This window comes from Triplophysa rosa, linkage group LG3 (assembly GCF_024868665.1).
Source record: "Triplophysa rosa linkage group LG3, Trosa_1v2, whole genome shotgun sequence".
Classification (NCBI taxonomy): domain Eukaryota; kingdom Metazoa; phylum Chordata; class Actinopteri; order Cypriniformes; family Nemacheilidae; genus Triplophysa; species Triplophysa rosa.
Genome location: NC_079892.1, coordinates 9,288,449 through 9,312,554, shown reverse-complemented (window position 1 = coordinate 9,312,554; position 24,106 = coordinate 9,288,449). Strand labels below are relative to the sequence as shown.

Genomic DNA, 24,106 nt, shown 5'->3' with positions numbered 1-24,106 from the left:
GTGCTATTTCCGATGTGGAAGATCATTAGTAAAATAAAACAATATAACAAAAAAACCCCCACAAAAATAAATAATAGTAGAAAATAATGAATTAACGAACAAAATAGGAATTTCTTCCCTAGGAAAGGAACAATGTTACAAACACATGACAGTAGGAACAGTGAGGGGGTTTCAGTAGATGTGGGGCACATGTGGATGAAGTGCACTGTTATAAATTATTATATGTTTCTGCTCCAGAGGAGAACAAACCCGTAAGCAAACCAAGAAGTCAAAATGTCCTCTGGGATTTAGTCACAATGCAACACGCTACATTAATTTGTTTCAGGAGTCATGACAGATAACAATATGCTAACAGACACGTAAGCATGTTTTAAAATCATTCGTCATTGACTTTTTCGTTTTTATTCTGAGATATTTATATTTTATAGAAGCCTTACCTTTACCCCTAAATGTACCTCTACCATAAACACAAAAATGCTTATGTATATAAAAAAATAAAAAGCTAACCCTATTATTATTATTATTGTTTTTGTGGGCACACCTGATACCAAAACACACACACGCACGCACGCACGCACGCACGCACGCACACACACACACACACACACACACACACACACACACACACACAGTCATTCCCCATATTAATAGAAAGACATAAGTCACATGCTGTAAATTTATTGGAAAATGTGCTAACGTAGAAATGTGAGCTTTATAAAAATGGCAAGCCCCCTTCAAAAGACAACATATGTTCGTTAAACATCATCTTTAGATTTACAGCACACATATTTAAAGACAGAATAACAAATATACACCTTTCTATGTCTGTATTGTCTTCATCATTTTTGTCATTTTTTTCACAATCCTCACAGCTGTAAATGCTCTTAGAGTGCAAGGGAGCACTATGCCCTCTATTTATTTCATGTTACAAGGGTCCGATCCACAGCAGATAACTGCTATCAAGTCTCATAATTTTTGTATATGGATAGCCATCCATTTTCATTCCTAATTAGTTTCAATGTTTTGTTTGGGAATAGAGCCCCCAGGTGGGCATTGTAAGAATTATACTTTTAAACTTTCTACCTTCATAAATCAAGGCTAAGTAAGGACTTTTCATGACACAGCAAAAGTAAAGCAGCAAACATGACATAAATAGATACTAAATTAGAAATAACTTAATGTGCTTATCAAAATGTTACAAAACGGTTCTTTTCTTGTAAAGACAAACATCTAGTTTGAGATAATTCCATCGCATGTTCAGTTCTATGGTCCTCAAGTGTTTCAGAGCATCACAGTGGTGAATCAGTCAAGTCGATTGTCCCCCAATCACACGCAATAACTCCTTCTGTATCCGAACGTCCTGTGTGTTGATATTAGCATCTCCCACCTGACCATCCTCATACCTTCAGAAGAAAGACAAACAGATAATAAGAAAAAATTGCACATTGTAAAACATAAATTGTGATATAAAATGAGTAAAATGATATCTTTTTAATATGGGATGTATGTATGTTAAAGCTTTGGCGATAAGACACTTACACGAAAAAGAACCGCGTACAGACGTGATCAGAAATTGGGCAAACCCAAATATTTCCATGTTTCTGGAGATCTTTGGATGTTATAACTGATGAAAATAATGCATAAAGAAGTTTAGTACTGAACTAGAATCTAGGCGCAAATCAAAGTAAAAGCGAATATAACTATTTAAACTATTTTAATTTGCATGGTATAATTTGTACAATTGTATATTTTTGATCGGTACCTTCACACAAAGCGACACAGTTTAGATTACGACTCTGAAGAAATCTTGATTGTACAGGCCGGCACTGCAAAAATACACATTCAATAGAGGCACGTATAAGAAAAACTATAAGAGAACTATACAGAACTTACCTGTAAAACAGTGTTGACCCGGTTGTAGTGCTGTACTAATTCCTCTTTAGTAGGCATGTGGTACTGTCCCTTTCCCATTCCTGTCAAGAAAAACAGCACGATTAACAACTACATAGTAAACAATATTATACAGTATAATGCTATAGTTTAAACTCCACTTGACCATCTAATGCTACAATGGATCGTGAGCAGTAAGACTTAAAGCGATATTTCAGGCAACATTCAAAATTTGAAAATATGGGCTCGAGCTACGCATGCACTGATGCTTGCTTTCGTAAGTTCCAGTGACGAATGCGTCATTTTTCGAGCCAATAGGATGTCGCTCCTATATGCGGAAGCATTTGTTACCATCATTTGCCGGAAAGCAAGCATCAGTGCGCGCGCAGCCTGAGGGATAATGGAAGCTAGACATTAACGTTAATAGCGCTGTCAATATGGATATTTCTCTTAAACAAACGCATCGATTCGTGTCAGAAGACCTTTGTTAAGACCAGTGAGCCGTGTCGAGCTGTTCTTTGATCGATGGATGTACATTTTTTGAAAAGTCAACTACCATTCACTCCCATTCTACTGCTTGGAAGTAAAATGATACTTGGGATTATAACAACGACTGCATTGTTCTTACAGAAGAAAATCATATTCGTTTAGGATGCGTTGAGGGTGAGTAAAACATGGGAAAATTTTGATTCGGCAGTGAAATATCCCTTTAAATTTCAGTACAAAAAATAATTTCAAAACGTCAATTTATAAATAATTTCTTCAAAGACTCTTAGTATTAAGTAAAGTACTCTTAGTATTAACATGCTACATCTCTAAAAACACAGTGGGTGCATAGTTTGATATTTAGTTTAGTATAGGACCATGTTAATGTTTTTTTTTTGTTGTTGCACTTTTTAGATGATCCCTGAGTCTCTGACCTGAGTATCCAAATGAGATGCTGGAGATGGGGCTGAGGTAGATGCCCTTCCCATAGGCTGCCCCATGCAGCTTGTGTGATAGAAAACAGGATGAATGACTTAAAAGACACTATGCTAAGCAAGTAAACAGTATAGATACACACTGCTGTTTTCATTAAGTACATGAGGAGCCATTGTACAACATAGAAGTACCTGCAGTTTTGTGTAGGAGGCATTTACAAGTCCATTTCGTAGAATGGAGTGCCAGTTTTCAATATGAGAACCACTGGAGGAGAAACATTAATGATACATCTGTAAGAGATAAATCTTACAAGCCCTTACAGTTGTATGAGAAATACAATGACATTTTAAAATGGGTGTGAAGGTGACTCACTGAAAAGCAAAGGTGCTGCCGTGAAGTTTTCTTGCAGTGCGAAATCTGGCCTCCTTGGCCGGAGGACTGCTGAGGAGCAGGAACTGATGCGAGGTGTGCATGAACTTCAGTTGCTGTTAGGATGGAGGAAAACGTAAATAAGCAAAAGGAAAAAATAGGACATTAAGCTGTGCTTCATAATGAGATTAAATTACCCTGCTAGAAGGGAGCTTGACAATGTGAGACCGGTTGCTGGATATAATCCTGTAAAGACACAGATGGAAATAAACAGAATACATTTTTTCTGTTCCATGTTAAAAAAAATCCTTTAAAGGTGCTGTGTGTTATTTTTGGAGGATCTATTGACTGAAATCTAAGATAATACATATAACTAAGTCTTCAGAGGTGTATAAAGACCTTACATAATGAAGCGTTATGTTTTTACTACCTTAGAATGAGCTATTTCAATTTCGATGAGGAATTCGCCATGTTGTTTCTACAGTAGACCTAAACGGACAAACTGCTCTACGTTTCGTAAAATACTGTAAGTTATCTCCTGCAGCTAAGAAGCGAAAGGGAGGGGTGGAGTGAGCCATTGGTTGCAATTCGCAACCTTGCCACTAGATACCGCTAAAATCTCCACGTTGTTTCTTTAAAGCAATAATAATTGGTGTATTTCACTCACCACTTTAGCAGAGGATGTGCAAGAAGATCCATTTTGTCCATCTGCTTCTTTATCTCGACATAAGGGCCCTGTAAAAATGTGAGTTATGTTACTCATTCCCTTTATTTTACTAGCTCTGGACAGTCTGTATAATATTAGCACTTTTTTGAGTCGCTCACTTGTGTTATTTCTCGAATCGACGTGATGCTGTCCAGCGCTCTCTGTAGTCGCTCGTAACTTCTTTTCTTTATGAAAACGAAACAGAAAAGACGTGACAATGGGAGACACTTCACGCGGTCTTTCAGCCCGAAACCCTGCTCAAGTAGAAGGAAAAAATGATAAAGAAGCTACCTTTGGGTTGAAGGCCAGAGATTTGGGGTCGTGAGGGTCAACGACAGAAGGGTAAGGGTCAAAGATGATGCTTTTACGGGCAGATTCCAGGGCAGCTCGACACATAGCCACCAGCAGGTCCACCACCTGAACCAAAAAATATCTTTTATAGTCACTTTTGGATGAGAGATGCCACACAAAGGACGTTTTTGTTCAAGTGTATGTGTGTGTCACCTCAGCTCCCGTTGCAACATCATCTGCAGCTCCTGACATCACACCCAGCGTGTTGAAGGAGAACACACACAGCTCTCTTGTGCAAACAGCAGGCTAAACACATGCGGAAAACAGATTGTCTGTACTGTATAGCCATGTGACAAGTATAGTTTTATAGGACTTTGCAAGGTTCTACCTTTAGCATAGAGCCATTCTGAAAGATGTGCTGCTCATCGCAGACCACACAATAATCATTCAGAGTGGGGATTCTCTGTTCAGAGTATTTCATCACCTACAGGGCAAAAGATGACCAGAGAGAAATTGAGAGATGGGTGAATGAAAAAGGGACATTATATACTTCTAGTATACACTTAAATACAAAGTATACAGTATATGCAAATGATGACAGAATTTTTATTTTGGGTGAACTGTCCCTTTAAGGAAATACTGTGGGGTTTACCTGGACTAAGAAGCCGTATTCTAGGGTTGGGATGCTCTTGCAGTGGATCAGAGCTTGTGAGGAGAAGAAAAGCTGGATGAGCTGTCTGGTGGTGATCTGCACTGTGGATCTTGAGCCTGGGACAGCCACACTCTGCACACATATATAAAGTGTTTAGTAGATGCTGCTGTATATATATACAGTGTATACATATGAAGAGTTTGTTTCCAAAATGAAATAATAATACAAATAATTATTATTGTTTTTTATTATGTTATCATGTTTTTATTGTGTTAGTTAACTGTATATTTTGAGTTATTATGGCTTAAATCAAAACAAACCAACTGCAGTTTGATTAATATTCATTGGAATGCACAATAGAAAAACATGATTTTTGAAAATTTATAAAAACAGAGTTATCTCATTTTGGAAATATAACATATTATGCTAATATATTTGTTTGTACACACCTGCCCAATCGGGCTGGAAGTGTTCTGGTCTCCTTTGGAGCAGGACATTGAGCGACTCATCAGACGGGTCACTCGTAACTCGTGGCCTGCTGACTTCACCTTCACCCCAGGGCCATGGATAAGAGGAACACTGGAACACCTGGAGAACAGAGGTGAAGACACATTCATATACAAGCGTAATGTTTTATTTTTTATTTTTATCATGACCAAAGTAAACAACGGTTTCTAGATGTAACCTTACTTGGTTATCGGTGAGAAGATGCTGAGTCCAGCTCTGAACTTCTTGATGGTTCCTCCGGCTTTGAACCAGCTGTGTCTCTTCCTCTGTTGTATATTCAAGAACTCATTACTGAGATGCTTCCACTGGTTGGATATAAACATGGTGAGTATTCTGCGAAAAGACATCAATGGCTGTTGTCATTTCTTGCTTGATTCAGATGTAGAGGTATATAATAAAACAGAATAGGATAGAAAGACTGTATACTGTACCTTTTAAGCTGAACCCCAAGACTGAAGCCATCTTTACAACTTGGTTGGAACACTTCCACTGTAGGTTCTGAAAGAGATTGACTCATTTTTTATTATATGTTGTATCGACATCTATAAAGTCACATTTAATTAACAATAACATATTGATTTATGCATACTCAGCCACCTCTCGCTTAAAGGACTAGTTTGCCAAAAAATAAAAATTCTTCACTTTATCATTTTAAACATGTATGACTTTCTTTCTTCTGCAGAACACAAAAGAAGATATTTTGAAGAATGTTGGTAACGAAACAACATTGGCCCCCACTGACTTTCATTGTATGGACACAAAAACACTGAGACATGTCTCAAAATATATTTTTTTGTGTTACTCATAAGAAATAATCACATACAGGTTTGGAATGAAATGAGGGTGCATAAAAACCTACACCTGAACTATCCCATTTATATCTATCGCTCACCCGGTCCATCCAAATACTGAGACAGTGAGAAACGAAGGCGCAAAATGATCGGTTCAGTTCTGTTGACCTTCCATGCGGACGCCACCTCCTCCTGCAAAATTCACACAAAAAGGATTCGAAAATTGATTTTGATTGGTTTGTTTATACAGTACTTTTGCAAGGAAAGAGAAAAAAATGCAATCCACACTAATAACTTACATCCAAGAAGGTGACGTTAATGTGTAGGTTGACATCAACATCATCAATGGTCTCATACTCCCTAAAAAATGTAAAGAGTCGGTCACTTAGTTGTGCCTAATACCCTTCAGCCATGACAAAATATAAATATAACAAATAGCTGTCATAAAACCATTATCATTCACAATATTCATTATTATTTAAGACAATATTGAAGTAATAAATATTAAAGACATAAGTGTCATTAAAGTGTTATATTTAAAGATGGACAGATACTAAATTTCTCCACCGATAGCCAATTATTCAGAGTAATATCTGCCAAAACCAATCCTGAAGATTGAAGTAATATTTCTTTACTTTTTAAATGTTATTAATTCATATAATGACTATTATTATAGAACATCAAACTGGCGATGTGTCTTAACATTTTCTATATATAGAGCACAAATTCCTAGCATTTTCCTGTCCTCTTTTGATTGACATACCAGACCTGATCATTGGCTGTTTCAAAACTAATGGCTGATAGTGTGAAAAATGCTTTTATCGACCAATACCGATTATTGGCCAATATATTGGTGCATCGCTAGTTATTTTTTAAAGTAAAATCATTAAATAGCATTGTTCTAAATATATGTATCATCAGATATAGACAGTAACATAACGCACCGTGATACAAATAATGGTGGTAAAGAGGTAATAGCTGTGCTTTAAATGAGGGCTATTGACCAGTCATCATCAAGGACTATCTGTTTCATAATAAACAATAATTACATGAACACTGACCTCAAACACAAGCTCAAAATATTTCATTTTATTCCTGCTATAGCATTTCATTGTGTCACAAATGAACTTGGGGTAATGAGGTACCTTACAGAAACGGCACTTTCAGAATAGATGTCTTTCACCGCACCAACATCTATATCAAGCTGAGGGTGTCGAGTCAGATCAGTGGCATAATGACCCTGCAAAAAAAAGATGTGTTTGTTCATATTAAAAGAGCACTAAACACCCCTGGACCTGAGATCTGAAGTGGGGTTATGGCAATCTGAAAAACTAAAGCCATCTGTCTCTCCTAATATAGGAGTCCTATACTAATCCTATTAAAACCCCCACAATGCACTTCAATAACACCTCGGTTCTTAACTACATTCATTAACTATTATCCTATTACAGACATTGCCATATGTTGTTCTTGAATTACACAAATCTTAAAGGTCCAGTGTATGAAATTTTGCGGCACCTAGCGGTGAGGTTGCGAATTGCAACCAACGGCTCACTCCACCCCTCCCTATTGAAGCACTACGGTGGCGGACACAGGACTAAGATATCATCATGTTTTTGCTTCTTTGCCGAATGAGATAACATATTTACAAAACACGCTGTAGAGCAGTTTGTCCGTTTAGGGCTACTGTAAAAACAACATGATGAATTCCATGTAAGGAGACCTGCGGTGTATGTATTGAAATAGCTCATTCTAAGGTCATAACAACATAACGCTTCATTATGTAAGGTCTTTATACACCTCTGAAGACATAGTTAGGCCCTATGTACTGTATATTATATTGCATTTCTGTCAATAGATCCTCCAAAAAAAATTACACATTGGACCTTTAAATACACAGATTTGATAACTATCCATTCTAAAAAGCAATTACACTCACAGTGCATTCAAGCCCCTGATGTTGCTAGCACCATACCAGTCATGCTAACCTGCACTCCGCAGAAGAAGTCCTCACCGTCGCTGTTCCCATCCGAGTCTTCATCGCTCCAGAATTGCTCACTGATGCTCTGAAACACAAGTCATCACGGGTCAATCACGGTGTCTGCTATCGGCTAATTTCCCCTAAAATGCATGTTCATTACACCCATCCCCCATTCATAGACACTGAGCTGTTCTTATCGGTCAGTCGGTCAGTCTGTAATCTACGCAGTGAGGTGATTGTGTCAGCAGGACAGCCTCGATGTCTGAGATCTTCAGCTTTATCTCAAAATACTGTCCTTCAAGACATCTTATTGGCGTAATTTACGAATGTTAGCCTTAGAGAAACATTAAGAATTGATAAATATATTGAAAAAATATACCATGCTGTTGATAGATTCACTGCTTTAGTGAGTCCCCCTTGCCACATTCATCCATTCCAGCTAAACTAGCAGGATTGGTTTTTGTGAGTCAAAACATGTTAAGGATAACCAATAGAAAGGCAGCACTCATTTTCCGAGGTCCATCAAAGTCATCGCCATGGCAACCTGTGACAACACAATGCAAGAGCGGCATTTCATTCATTCGTTCGTGTTGCCGTGTAATGATTCTGTAGATGTGTGGCACATGTTGACGTATTTCTTACAAAACATATACAAATACATACAATTTACAAATCATGTGTGAAAGGATGCATTTTATTTAGTAAACAATAGATTAATATAACGCATTTAATTTAGTAATGCATTTAGGTACAATGTAATGCTTTAAATTAAATTTGAGAACTACGTAGATGAGTCCATTTATTTTTATTCTTTATAGATATAATTGTCATGGTAATTATACCGTACACCTGTTGGTTGTTGATGCACATTCTCTTGTGCATGAAAAACAGAACAAAGACATGAATGAAACATCACATGACCATATTAATGCATTCCATTTATTTAAATGGCCATACGATGTTTATATCTGCTTAGCTTAGCTCTCTAAAAGAAAATTCCATTCTTACCTCCTGAAGACAAGCCTGACGCTTTGAGCAACGTCTCCGTGTCAACACCTTAACAAAACATCACAAAATCTCCACACCAGGAAACATACACATCAAGCACGTCATAAATACATACAAAAAAAACCCAATTGTCTAGCCGACACTGTTTCTCGGCTGGCTTCAAGTGTGCCTCTGATGGGTTGCTTTTATTCTTCTCTACCTTGTCTGCTTTCTCCCAGACAACAAACGACAGCTTGGGCATGCTCAGTGCGTATCGTCTGGGTCATGAGACCGGCAGCTGACAGCCAGTGTGTTCTGGAGGGGAGGAGGGGTTGAGCAGAAAAGACATGCCTGGTAGATCATGGAACATAAGATCAAATACCACCTCCTGCCTGTCTCTGACCTTAGTATCATCATTTAATGTGTGATGTGTTGTAGTATCACTGTCTGGCTGTGCGTGTGTGTGTGTCATTGGTGTAGCAAATGTCTATTGTTTTGAGCTCTATTCTGTTCTGTTCTGTTCTGTTCTATGATCACATTACATTACATTCATCTGTTTTCCTGTGTTGAAGTGACATTTATTATATTGTGGTTGTCTTCTACGGGAAGTTTATTCTACTATGATCAATTCTATTGTTTTGTAATATGTTGTGATATTTTATGCTTTTTTTATTCTGTTCTGATCTGTTCTGTTCTGTTCTGTTCTGTTCTGATCTGATCTGATCTGTTCTGTTCTGTTCTGTTCTGTTCTGTTCTGTTCTGTTCTGTTCTGTTCTGTTCGTTATATTATATTTTTACAATTTTATATTATCAGTTTTTCTGTGTTGAGCTTATATTGTGGTGCTTGTGTACTATTTTGTTCTATCATGAACTATTCTATTCTTTTGTAATATGTTGTGATAATTTTTATTCTATTCTATTCAGTTGACTATGTAGGCACAGGTCGAAACTGTATACAGTACAGACTGCTGGTGATTGATGTAACTGTGTATTTGCTTATATGGTTTTTACGTGTCTCATATTGCATGATCTTTCTAAATTATTTTAATCAGTAAAAATACATCAGTTAATGGAAAATATAACCAAAAAAAAAAGTTCCACAATTGCTGCAGATGAAACTGAAAATAGAAGGATGTGCTTTGTGTCCAGAATGTAATATAACCTGTGTGTACAGACAGAGGCGGATTAACCATATGGGCAATTGGGCAAGTGCCCAGGGGCACCAAGACTTTAGGGGCACCAAATAAACCCGCAATACAAAATATATATTTTCTATAAATGTACATAAGCACTTGTTTTTTAAGACTTAAGTCACGCATCTGCGCTAAATAGGCGTGGCACCATGTGCGGGAATACCCCCACTTTCAGATAAAAATGGTTCTGTCCTCCGCACTTTTTCGACACACCTCCGCCAAAATTCCCGCCCATGTTATCTGGTTAGTTACATAGATTTGAGTGAATTAACATTCAGCCAATCACAAGTGACTGCTATTAGGCGAGTCGTCTTTCGTGTAGCCTACACTTTAATCTTCAAACAGATGGAAGCGGGAACGATGCAGAGCGCATTGTTGTAGCGGAGACTAAAAATGCGGGGATTAGCACTGATTAATAAAGGTGCATGCCATACATGGCATGCGTCAGAAATAAGATGTTATAGTGCCGATAATGTATGCTAATAATAGTACGTGGAGGTAAGGCCACTATTGAAGATCCAAACCTGGGTTTTAAAGTGAAAGTGAAGAACGGTCGGTGTCATCACTATAGCAATCAATTCATATGTGTCCTTTTTAGTGGAGTACACTTTTATCTTAGTACTTATGTGATCGTTTAGTAAGAAGAATATACACATACTGTGCTTAAATAGAGCGTTTGAATAGCTGTATAGCAGTTAAAATAGTAACAATAACGTTTCATGTTATTTTTATGAATAACCTTGCTATACATTGTAATCTGGTGAATGCCACTTTGGTGAATTAAAGTCCCAATGTCCTGAAAATCTGTACATTGTTCCATTGTCCCCCTAATGTGAATACATACATGCAAACTATAGTGTGTGTGTGTGTTCATGTTTGTATATCCCGGTGGGGACCTAAACCTGAATACACACCAACACATGGGGACTCGTGTCACTGTGGGGACCAAAATTGAGGTCCTCATGGGCAAAAAAGCTAATAAATTGTACAGAACAATATTTTTTACAAATCTAAAAATGCAAAAAGTGTTCTATGATCTTTAGGTTTAGGGACAGGGTTAGGGATAGGGGATAGAATATACAGTTTGTACAGTATAAAAACATTACGCCTATGGACTGTCCCCACGGGGATAGTCAACCAAAGCTGTGTGTGTGTGTTCATGTTTGTATATCCCGGTGGGGACCTAAACCTGAATACACACCAACACATGGGGACTCGTGTCACCGTGGGGACCAAAATTGAGGTCCCCAGGGGCAAAAAAGCTAATAAATTGTACAGAACAATATTTTGTACAAATCTAAAAATGCAAAAAGTGTTCTATGATCTTTAGGTTTAGGGATAGGGTTAGGGATAGGGGATAGAATATACAGTTTGTACAGTATAAAAACATTACGCCTATGGACTGTCCCCACGGGGATAGTCAACCAAATTTTCTGTGCGTGCGTGCGTGCGTGCGTGTGTGTGTCCCTGTACCCCCATTTTGTGGCACGCACAACATTTACACCTGTTAAAAAAATGTTAGTGATTTTTTTTAAACTACATCAAAACCTGAAATGTAACATTACAACAGAAAGCAGGTGCCCCTTAACTACAGTAGGCCTAATTGTTAAAAATACTTAATGGAAAAGAGTTGTTTTTGTGTTCTATTCTACAAAAGTGTCATGTTAATGTATAATTCTTGTAAAATAGTATATTGTAAATTGCTGAGTTTCATTCTTATAAAATCTTTTAATATATAAATCTTTTAATGAGTGGATTCTTGCGTGTGGGTTGATGGGGGGGAACCTCTGGGGCTGTTGCCCAGGGGCACCATGAGGTCTTAATACGCCTCTGTGTACAGAGACAGGATACTTTCAAAAATAAGTTCCAATGGAGTTAGCCTGTTTTATATACTGCCCTCTAGAGGGAGTAAGTGGTTGTCAGACTCCAAGAAACATGAAAAAATATATTTAAAAAGTGGGGAAAATATTTGTTGATCAATTTTATTTTCATTTTGAGTCTCTGTGAGAAAAAAACAGCTGGAAATCAGATATTTTACCACACACTTTAATATTACACATTATTATTATATTTTTTATTACAGATTGCATTCAAATAAAGCAAATATTATCCAATACATGTTGTGGAGTTAGAGTTAGAACATATTTTAACATTTGAAATAAATAAATACATTTACAAAATTTTTGTTCTTAGTGCATTTCTACTGACTCATTATACCTTATTTGTATTAGGTGTTGCCTTGTGGCATGTCCTGTAACACATAGTAACGTGCTGTCCCACTGGACAGTAGTAAATTCATCTATTTCTAAATGTAAGATGATAGCAGCCATTTTATTTTCCAAATATATTCATTTTTGTGAAGATAGATTTCCTGTATTCCTCTTATCTGTTGTAATTATTTCCTGTAATTGTTCAGGCATATAAAGAACTTGCATGCAAAATGCATACAGCCTTAATACACAGAAACATAGTTAAAGTAACATTTCACTGTACTGTCTTGCATCTTCCTGTGCTTATAGTTTCAGCTTAAATTGAAGAGCTGAATTTGGAAGAAGAGTGAGCCCAGTAGCTGTAGAAAACTAATGATAGATGAATTATGAAAATAAAACGTTTTAGATTCCTCATCCTCATCTTTCCTCATCCGTATCTGTGTGCAGAATGCAATCAACATGGGCAGCAAATCAAACAAGCGAGAGATTCTTTCATGGCCATCAAAGTTTTAGCTGTAGGCCTTGAGCTATTATTAGAAGTTAAGATCCCAGTTATGGCTGGTATTTTTAAAATGACATTGGGCTGTGTATGTGTTGGGGGGGGAGGGGTTACTGTACTCTTTTCATTTTAGGTAGTGCAGAGTACACCAGGATCACATAAACAGTTTAAAATCTACAATGTTAAGAACATGGAAGCGATGCAGTGAATACATGCTGGTTAATGGCTATAACATGTTTTTAGTTTGTAAGTGAGAAGGCCAGTAATCACTTTTTATATAATCACTCTTTACCCCACACTAGCTTTATTAGAACACTTGAAATCAATTTACAAGGCCGTTTCTGATTGGTTGAAATAAAAACCTTAAAACAAAATGACTTATATAATGGTTCCTAATATTATTATTAACAAGACTTTTAAGCTGTCTTTGTTATGAAATGCAGTCAATTGATTGGAGTGGGTCTATTTTACTGGCGGATGGAGACGACGTGGGAAGTAGTACCGGTTAGTTTAGACTGGTTTAGTTCAGACAGTGGCGGTGAACGAGTCAGAAGTTCTTGCAAGCGTTCATCGCGTTAAGGTGAGTTAAACACGACAACTTTTTATTTAAACAACAATCTCAGTTTCAGTAGATACATATATTGTATAGAAGTGTAATATATACCAAAAATTGAGGATACTTTTTGGTATATATTTTTCCCTAATAATTGATTCTAATACTCTTAATGCAGAAATACGGTTCTTTTCCATAACTTCTTCTTTTCCATATTTTTACAATAAGTGATGAAGGAAAAGAAACATGTTTCTGTGATGTGGTATGGATAACACCTGTTAAATGTCAGTAGCACAATGTACTTCAAGTTCAAGTTCAAGTTCAAAACTAATAAAATACTGTTACATATTTTTTTTAGAATTAATTGCATGTTTTGATGTATATGATATATACTTAATATATATTATTGAACTAAATAAAAATATTTGTGATTGTAATAAAAACAAGTTTATCTGTTTATCTTTATTGTTATAGTTCTTGGACATTATGTCATGTACTTGTTTGTCTGTTGTGTTTGGTGTCTTGCATTTAAAAGCCATCTTTTTACTTTATCTTACCTAAGAGTTGTTCTATTTTTCCTTCTTCCAGGACATCTCTAGCAGACACAGGTCCAGCCATGTCTCAGACGAAGGTTGCGGATGCGGGCACTGCCTTCTTCCAGACACAGCAGATGCCTGCTGCTATGGCAGAGACCCTCTTGGAGCACTTGTGCCTGCTGGACATCGACTCTGTGCCTTCAGTGACCCGCAACACGGGCATCGTCTGCACAATCGGTCAGTAGATCACCTCGATAACCTTATGCCTGTAGTGGCCATATATATTTGGTCATGAAATTTCTTTAATCATTCATTTATATATTTTTATAATATTCATGATAGCAATGTTCTGCATAATATTTCTATTGAATGTTTCTTAAAATTCCTTTTTTTTACACATTTTCTTTATTGTTGTTTATTTTATTCAATATTTTGTTCAACCCTAATGCAGGACCTGCCTCTCGATCTGTGGAGACATCGAAGAAGATGATCAAGACGGGCATGAACATTGCACGTATGAACTTCTCCCATGGATCTCACGAGGTGAGCTATCTTATATAGGGTTTTGCTAGCACATTATTTTTTTCAAGAACATCACTAGTTTTAGTTATAAACTAGCACATGTTGAAACAGAAGATTTCATTGGAAAGCTCCTCGGTCACAGTGGCAGATCATCCATTATTGTGGCATTTGCCTTGTGCCTCTCGAAATGTCAGAAGTTGTAAGCTGATCTTGTTATCCACACGGTTCTGTTTGCTCGATACGTTGGCTTTGCTCTACGGTAGTCATTTCCAGCTCAGGCCAAAGCATTAGCTGACCTTTCCTCTTTAAAAGTCATGGCTTTTTACCTTTTTAGCAAGGCCCCATTACTTGCCATCATCAAGTGATAGAGTATATTTCAGAATGTAGACTTCAGAAGGTCAAAATCAAATGTTAGCTTGTAACAAAGTTCCTCCCGGTTCATTTTAGCTAAATAACACAAAGTGATACATATATCCCACTCCTCCTTGCAAGTGAGCTTGTCTTCCAGCTGTGCTCTTATTATTAAAGCAAGAATCATAACCGCTTCACAATGTGTTTTTAAATCCTCACAAGTTAGGTAAACATTTCTTAAAACTTTTAAATTGTATAATAAAGGACTGAAGTAAAAATATACAGTACAGTAAATTACAATATAATGCATTACGTTAAGTCAGACTATTTTTTTAGGTATTTCTTCAGTAAAGATTTCTGAATGAAGTGGAGTTTGACATGCCGTGTTTTTGTGGGTCATTGGAAACATAACCTGTCTCTCCATGTTTCTATAAATATCTCTCTGTCTGTGATTGGACAGACAACACTACAGTATATTAGAGGTTGAACTGTAGACTTCGACACAAAAGTGTGACTGAGTTTATCTCGTTGTTTTGCTACAAAGTGTTTAGTGGTGTTATACAGCAAAGCGATGACATTTAGAGTTGTACATCTGAGTGCACGTATACATTTTACATTAGTGTACAAGCAAAACAAAGAACAGAAAGATGTGTTTGTTATATTTATAGAGCAGACTGTTTGTATTTGTCTGGCCTGATGAAGTTGACATAAATAGATTTCTTTTATTTATGAAATGCATCACTTTTTAGTTACAGTATTACAGTGTCACTGTTTCACACTTTGCATGAGTTTTATTTTGTCTACAAAGGAAGTATTTACCAAAAAAAAAAAATTGTTACACCGTGTCTACACCGGACAAAAGTCAATAGAACGCATCAGAACCCATTTATAATTTTTAATTTTGTCCACACTGGATGCGGTGCGAAGCAACAATCCCATTAAAACAAGCCGTGTATGGTGTGGTGCCGCGACTGGTGTAGACACGGTGTTAGTCATAAATATGTATGCCACATTCGACTGCTCCAAACACGTTAAATCATCCTCTACTTTGAAACAGTCATTTTAGTTGCTGAGAAACAGAGAAGTAAAAATTAATGAATGCCACAACATTACACAGCCTGTAACAAAAAAGATTTGGACAAAAAGGCTGGACAAAAAAAAGATTTGAATTCCTGAAGAAATCGGTTTGTTTTATGTAAGGCATATTTGTCTTATGCTGTGTTCACACCCAACGTGAACAATCGTGTTCCTCGCTCTTTATTACTCCGTTATTTTTTAACATCACACAATGAGGAGTGTCTTCATGCGTCCGGACCCGTGAAACAGTAGGTGTCAATGAGCTCTTCGTGCGAATTTCTCGCTTGAGTTTTTCAACTTGCGCGGAAGACGCGTTCGCGGAAATCGTGCCGCTCGATCTGTGCCATTTGCGTCGCTCGCCGCGAGTTCGCGTCTATTTGCATCTTTGCATTGACTTTGTATGTAATTTATTCGCGCAAATCGCTTAATTTGCGTTTGGTGAACCCCCCATTAGGGATATTTTAGCCAAAAATAAAAGTTCTGTCATCATTTATTCACTCTCATGTCGTTCACATGTATATGACTCTTTCTTCTGTAAAATAAATTATTTTGAGAAATGTCTCGGTGGTTTTGTGTCCATACAAGGGAAGTCAATGGGGTCCAATGTTGTTTGGTTACCGACATTTTTCAAAATACCTTCTTTTGTGTTCTGCAAAAAAAAGTCAGATTTACATGACATGAGGGTGAATAAATTATGAAAGAATTCTGAATTATCATTTAATATTTAAAATAAGTATGTCTTAACTGTAATTTGACAGTTGTTGCTGACATTATACTGTATGTAACTTTCTTATACAGTACCACGCCGAAACCATCAAGAACGTACGTGAAGCTACAGAGAGTTTTGGACCTGGTACCATTGAGTACCGACCTGTGGCCATTGCCCTTGATACCAAAGGACCAGAGATCAGAACGGGACTTATTAAGGGCGTGAGTGTTATTTATCCGTTCTCAGTATCTTATGCTTAAAAGTTTCTCCTACACTTTACTGACTTTATATATATTAAAATATCTCGGTTTACCATGAAATGATTTCTCGAACCTGCAGAGCGGCACTGAGGAGGTAAAGCTTGTCAAAGGTGAGATGATCAAGCTCACTCTTGATGACAAGTTCATGGACAACTGCGATGAGAAGACGCTGTGGCTGGACTACAAAAATATCACCAATGTGGTGCAGGAGGGCTTCCATATTTACGTAGACGATGGTCTTATATCACTTAAAGTTAAAGAAATTGGTGAGATCTTTTCAAACCTAATTGAAGTGATACGTCCAGGAGTCGGTTTGTGAACTTCATTCAATCAACACCATGATCTTCCAGGTTCTGATTTCTTGAACTGCGAGATCGAAAACGGAGGCATGTTGGGCAGCAAGAAGGGAGTGAACCTGCCCGGCGCTAAAGTGGACCTGCCCGCTGTGTCTGAGAAGGACATTAAGGACCTTCAGTTTGGCGTGGAGCAGGGCGTAGACATGGTGTTTGCATCCTTCATCCGCAAGGCTGCTGACGTGCAGGCTGTCAGGCAGGTGCTCGGGGAAAAAGGCAAGAGCATTCTCATCATCAGCAAACTGGAGAACCACGAGGGTGTGCAAAAGTGAGTAAATGTAGCAGAACAAGTTTGTTTTCACTATAGTCAACTTTATAGTTATTAGCTACAGTAGTGGCCAAAAGAGATGTCTGGGAGGCATATCTGTACAATATTTGCTTTGAAATGCCCCTTTTGGTTATTTTTCAAAATAACTAGGTAAAATTTTATTGGACGAAATTAAACCAGTAAAAGAAAGTCATTTTTTACCAAGCCTCCTTAAATTTGTCCTTGAGCTGAGCTTCATTTTAGACTTCAAGTATGCAACATGAATACTACGTCTTTGGTTACATATTTGAATAAAATTGTGTTTTCATTTAATTGATCTTACCAAGATTGTGAGACAAATTATGTTACACAATGTTTTTTAGATTTTAGAAAGTGTCTTGCTCTGTTTATTTTGTATTTTCTAGATTTGATGAGATCCTGGAGGCTAGCGATGGCATCATGGTTGCTCGTGGAGATCTTGGTATTGAGATCCCTACTGAGAAGGTGTTCCTGGCACAGAAGATGATGATAAGCCGTTGCAACAGAATTGGCAAGCCCGTCATCTGCGCCACACAGGTCAGGGCAGATACCAGAATGTGTGCAGCTCAGTTCAGATAGGCTCAATAATGCTGTTTAACGGTTGATTTTGACGGACAGATGCTGGAAAGCATGACCAAGAAGCCCCGTCCAACCCGTGCGGAGAGCAGCGACGTGGCCAATGCTGTGCTTGATGGTGCAGACTGCATCATGCTGAGTGGAGAGACGGCCAAGGGAGACTATCCTCTGGAGGCTGTGCACACGCAACACCTGGTACGAATGAGCGCCCCCTTTTGGTTATGCTGTTTACGGACACTAACGTGACCAGTAACATTAAAGTTCAGCATCTTTTGCTTGGATTGTGTGTAGGATGAGAACCACCCACTGAATGTCTGATTGACATTTAAAGCGACCAGTCAGTTTGTAGATCTATTATAACAATAATAGCTGAGCAATAATGTTGTTGTGCTTTTATCACTGCATGCATTGACTGCATCTGCAGTTAATCATTCTGTTAGCCTGTTTTTGTGGTCTCACACAGATTTTATGCTGCTGATTTTTTATATGTTTGTTTCTTTTGCCCATCGGCTGTTGTGTGCTTTCTGATTTCTAGCATGCTTTTGAGGACCTGCTGTCCAATGTGCTACACTGTTCAACCTTCTGCACTCATGACCTCGCACGCTATCAAAGGTTCCTTATGAAAATTATCAGCATCTTATCAGCAAGTGATTTTTTTCTGGCAAATTGAATATAGTTACAAAAAGTACTGGTGGTACCGTGGTACAATGACGTACAGTATGAGATGACTCTTTGATATATATGTGTACACATATGGACCGTATACACTCACCTAAAGGATTATTAGGAACACCATACTAATACGGTGTTTGACCCCCTTTCGCCTTCAGAACTGCCTTAATTCTACGTGGCATTGATTCAACAAGGTGCTGAAAGCATTCTTTAGAAATGTTGGCCCATATTGATAGGATAGCATCTTGCAGTTGATGGAGATTTGTGGGATGCACATCCAGGGCACGAAGCTCCCGTTCCACCACATCCCAAAGATGTTCTATCGGGTTGAGATCTGGTGACTGTGGGGGCCATTCTAGTAAAGTGAACTCATTGTCATGTTCAAGAAACCAATTTGAAATGATTCGAGCTTTGTGACATGGTGCATTATCCTGCTGGAAGTAGCCATTAGAGGATGGGTACATGGTGGTCATAAAGGGATGGACATGGTCAGAAACAATGCTCAGGTAGGCCGTGGCATTTAAACGATGCCCAATTGGCACTAAGGGGCCTAAAGTGTGCCAAGAAAACATCCCCCACACCATTACACCACCACCACCAGCCTGCACAGTGGTAACAAGGCATGATGGATCCATGTTCTCATTCTGTTTACGCCAAATTCTGACTCTACCATTTGAATGTCTCAACAGAAATCGAGACTCATCAGACCAGGCAACATTTTTCCAGTCTTCAACTGTCCAATTTTGGTGAGCTCGTGCAAATTGTAGCCTCTTTTTCCTATTTGTAGTGGAGATGAGTGGTACCCGGTGGGGTCTTCTGCTGTTGTAGCCCATCTGCCTCAAGGTTGTGCGTGTTGTGGCTTCACAAATGCTTTGCTGCATACCTCGGTTGTAACGAGTGGTTATTTCAGTCAAAGTTGCTCTTCTATCAGCTTGAATCAGTCGGCCCATTCTCCTCTGACCTCTAGCATCAACAAGGCATTTTCGCCCACAGGACTGCCGCATACTGGATGTTTTTCCCTTTTCACACCATTCTTTGTAAACCCTAGAAATGGTTGTGCGTGAAAATCCCAGTAACTGAGCAGATTGTGAAATACTCAGACCGGCCCGTCTGGCACCAACAACCATGCCACGCTCAAAATTGCTTAAATCACCTTTCTTTCCCATTCTGACATTCAGTTTGGAGTTCAGGAGATTGTCTTGACCAGGACCACACCCCTAAATGCATTGAAGCAACTGCCATGTGATTGGTTGATTAGATAATTGCATTAATGAGAAATTGAACAGGTGTTCCTAATAATCCTTTAGGTGAGTGTATATATCAGATGTTTTGATATCCCAAAGTATTACCATGCTTTTGGTGTCTACCAAAAGGTATCTACAGCTGTGGAAGAAAAATAAGACACCATTTCAAAATACTATTTATAGGTATGTGTTTAGGTAAAATGGTCATTTGTGTATCATTCTGTGAAATGCTAACAATATTTCTCCCAAATTTCAAATAAAAAATCATTTCTATGTGCATTGGAGAAAATGAAAACTGGAGAAACAGGTCAAAATAACAGAAAAGATGCTCTTTTTTTTCAGACCTCAAATACTGCAAAGAAAACAAGTTCATATTCACTTTTAAGCAATACAGCAGTAATATTTGTACATGTATTTAGGAAAAGTAAAAAATATGTTTTTATGCGATAACCTTCATTTTTATTACAGTTGTCATGTGTTTGATTTTGTAGATATAGGAATTTATTTTCTCACTTGTGTTGTTTCTTCGGTGTTGTGGCCGGTCAGATCGCCCGTGAAGCCGAAGCCGCAATGTTCCACAGACAAATGTTTGAGGAACTCCGCCGCGCCACCCACCTGACCCGTGACCCGACCGAATCCGTGGCCATTGGCGCTGTGGAGGCCTCTTTCAAGTGCTGCGCCAGCGCCATCCTTGTGCTCACCAAGACTGGCAGGTCATGTGTGTTCACACATCTACCCATAATCACCCGAGAGGTTTACAGAGGACACAAACCCCACACTCGGCTCTAATATTAGATTCAGTGACCTGAACTCAGTCTCACTCACGTGAACTACAATAGATTGTAAAAGCTACTATGTAATACTTTGTATGCCATTTTGCTTTATTTTAACAGTACTTAAATGGAGTTAGTTAGCTGGCATGTCTTTCTAACATGCTCACATTATCCTTTCTGCCCTGTGGCTGATCGCAATGCATGTGGTTGTGCGACAGAGACGCTCTTGACCTTTGCAGGCCTGAACCCTGACATTTTGTAGGCTTAATTTAAACTACTCATTCAGTTGTTCCAGGGTAGGTTGCAGAAAGGCACAAGTGCATGACCACAGGAGCTAATGTACGTTTGTAGGTCAGGCTTACACGTACCAAAGGAGATACGATTTCTAGCCGACATACAGTGTGCAGTCCATTAATACTGTATATTTTGACATAAAAATGACATCAGGAACCATCAAAATACACATTCTTTATAATATTGTTTCGTATTTTAAAAATTAAAGCTATTTAAATCATATAATCATGTATTTTAATATATAATATTATAATATTTTAGTTATATACTTTAAATATTTTAATGAGTAAACACAGAATAAATATAATTCATAATCTTAAAACTTATTGAAACAAACACAATCAAACATGTTTATTAGCAATATGTGTGGCATTTTAAAGTGGAGTCCACAACTCCTTTCGTAATATTTTAAAGAATCTGTATGAATTGTCGACTGTCCTCTGTCTTCACAGGTCTGCCCAACTGCTGTCCAAGTACAGGCCACGTGCACCCATCATGGCCGTGACCCGTGAGGGACAGACAGCCCGACAGCTGCACCTGTATCGGGGCATCATCCCCATCCTCTACAACAAGCCCGCCCATGATGTCTGGGCTGAGGATGTGGATCAACGTGTTTGCTTCACTCTAGAGTTGGGTAAGGAGACGTCTAGTGAAATCTAGTACTTTTACCTTGCGCGACACTAACAGATAAAAGTGATTTTAGCTATTAGTCATTTACTGGGCCAGTTAATAGGTTAAAGCTAAAATGAACCGATTCTGGCTGCAGCAATGGAAAATTACTTTGCATTTATTGATCGTGTCATATGGTGACTGTGAGGTTTTAAGGAAAATCGTGTGTCTATTTCCATCCAGAGATTAAACAGTTTGGACTTTAGAAAATGGCTTGATTAACTCATTTTTTTTGCATTTAAGTACTTCCTGCTAAAACAGGAAGTTGGGGCAGGACGTATTAAAGGGCTCATACTGTACCTATTTTTTAAACTGCCATAGCTTTGAACCATTTTTGCATAGTAGATGTTAAATGCTAGTCCTTTGGAAGTCATTGTGGGAATTAGTGCATTGGTCAAAAATGGTTTTTTTTCTGTGTCAGACATTAACATCTGCTGCTGTTTGACTTTCTGAAATGAGGGATAAAAACGATGACATTTTGTTTTTCAGGCAAAGCCCGGAATTACTTCAAGTCCGGTGATGTTCTGATCGCGGTCACAGGTTGGCGTCCGGGCTCTGGTTACACCAACACTATGCGTATTGTTCTGGTGCCTTGAGCTCAACCTCATGGACTATAGCCTATCCATCCCCTAGTATCTTTACGTCTGATGTTCATCCTTGAATAAAGATATTTAAGTCACTAAATAGCCATGTGACAACATCTCCAAAGGTTTTTGGTGGTGCTGTCGCATTTTGAATTCCCATCAAAGCTCCTTTAATCTTTTCCATCCCTCCTGAGAATCAGTCGTCTTACAGACACATTTTTGTAATCTTAAGTATTATAACATTAAGTTGTTTTCCCTGTACGTTTTTTGTGTTTGTTTCTGTTTTGAAAACAATTAAACAATGGATCGTTTTAAAAAGGTCTGTTGGGTCAGACAATGTGTATAAAAATAATCACCCAAAAATGTTTCCTTCGGTTGTTTCATAATGACATTTGCTATTAGGGTCTCCATATACCCCTACCTGACCTGTTCTAAAACTTTATCACTAAAATGTAAAAAACGCATTTAATTTCTGCTACTTTAAACAGCAAACACTAGGGGGCAGTGTGCAATTTGCCGTCAAAGCCTCTGCATCGCACGCTATTAAAAAACAAAAGGCATAGTGAAAAGCATTCATAATTCATCCATTTTATGTATTAATTCATTTTCCTAGTCGTGCATGCTAAATACCACAGCGAAACACTGCAAACACAACGAGAAATGTCTTCGGGTTTGTCCTGGAAAAAACACAGGACCTAGGCTAAATAAAAACTTCACATCTTCTCTGAAGCTCGTGTGCAGAATGAGTCAGCAGCCATGACTCGAAAGTAATATTCATGCCACACCGGGAATGCTCAACTAAACTACACAAATTTTCACAATGGCCGTCATTGAGTCAATCGAAACGTATTTCAGAGCGCATCAGGTTTATGTCAAAGTTTGCTCTGGCGTTGATGCGCTCGCGCGCGTGTAGCCGTGTACCTCGACTGGATTGTTGGGATGACGGGAATCAGCTGGTCAATTTGTATGCAAATAGGGTGAGGCTAGCCAACTTTTGGTTGGCCAGCAGGGCTCGCTGACATCAAGCTGCTATATAAGGAGTTTTTACTAAACACTTACTATTGCAGGGGGAAATGGAGTAACTTATAATACCTGTAAAGACATCGTTACAGCCTTTGGTTTTTTCTGACGATTCTGTTCCTGTCACTCAACTGATAATGTCTGCAACAAAAAGGTAAAGGTTCGAATCCCAGGTACACACATACTGACAAAATGTATATAATTTTGGATAACGTCAGTCAGATGCACGTGAATGAAACGTACAGACGCTCCTGAGGTTAAACAGTCCAGCGTGACAGTTTGTAAGCTCACTAGTGGGGGATGGAGAGCAAGACAGTAACGTTAGGTGATTGATCCACACTACTGTCTCGGGAAAGTGGGTGATACTATCTCTGTCCCCACAGGAGCGACATCAGGTACGCGCTGGAGTCTGAAGGCTCAATAACTGGGCTTATCAAGGACACGACCTCGCCGTTTTTTCCCTCGTCTGTAGCCCCGGCACAGAAACCATGTGGTCAGGGAGAGACGATGTATGACTGCTAGAAATACAAATATTACATTTTGATGAAACAATTCCAAATACGGTGATAGCAGATATTTCATTCGGCGCTAAGGGAGAGGGAGAAAGAAATGTCGGACATACTAACAAAG

The 24,106-nt window shown here is 38.3% G+C and overlaps 2 protein-coding genes across 2 annotated transcripts; one reads left to right on the top strand and one right to left on the bottom strand.

The window, feature by feature from the left end:
- Nucleotides 1–669: 669 nt before the first annotated feature.
- Nucleotides 670–9,408, bottom strand: parp6b (poly (ADP-ribose) polymerase family, member 6b). The gene is made up of 23 exons (XM_057329598.1): nucleotides 9,117–9,408; nucleotides 8,488–8,652; nucleotides 8,116–8,193; nucleotides 7,273–7,367; nucleotides 6,427–6,487; nucleotides 6,229–6,319; nucleotides 5,768–5,834; nucleotides 5,520–5,669; nucleotides 5,279–5,417; nucleotides 4,830–4,961; nucleotides 4,566–4,661; nucleotides 4,391–4,483; nucleotides 4,178–4,303; nucleotides 4,006–4,071; nucleotides 3,848–3,915; nucleotides 3,378–3,426; nucleotides 3,184–3,296; nucleotides 3,003–3,075; nucleotides 2,811–2,880; nucleotides 1,894–1,973; nucleotides 1,763–1,826; nucleotides 1,540–1,624; nucleotides 670–1,403 (listed from the first exon to the last, which is right to left on the bottom strand). The coding sequence occupies exons 2-23, from the start codon at nucleotides 8,488–8,490 to the stop codon at nucleotides 1,307–1,309; spliced, it is 1,896 nt and encodes a 631-aa protein (XP_057185581.1). The 5' UTR covers nucleotides 8,491–8,652; nucleotides 9,117–9,408; the 3' UTR covers nucleotides 670–1,306.
- A 4,068-nt stretch (nucleotides 9,409–13,476) lies between these two features.
- pkmb (pyruvate kinase M1/2b) lies at nucleotides 13,477–22,778 on the top strand. The gene is made up of 11 exons (XM_057330351.1): nucleotides 13,477–13,577; nucleotides 14,139–14,323; nucleotides 14,538–14,629; nucleotides 16,835–16,966; nucleotides 17,085–17,271; nucleotides 17,356–17,626; nucleotides 18,031–18,181; nucleotides 18,263–18,415; nucleotides 20,683–20,849; nucleotides 21,656–21,837; nucleotides 22,362–22,778. The coding sequence occupies exons 2-11, from the start codon at nucleotides 14,167–14,169 to the stop codon at nucleotides 22,466–22,468; spliced, it is 1,599 nt and encodes a 532-aa protein (XP_057186334.1). The 5' UTR covers nucleotides 13,477–13,577; nucleotides 14,139–14,166; the 3' UTR covers nucleotides 22,469–22,778.
- The last annotated feature ends 1,328 nt before the right edge of the window (nucleotides 22,779–24,106 follow it).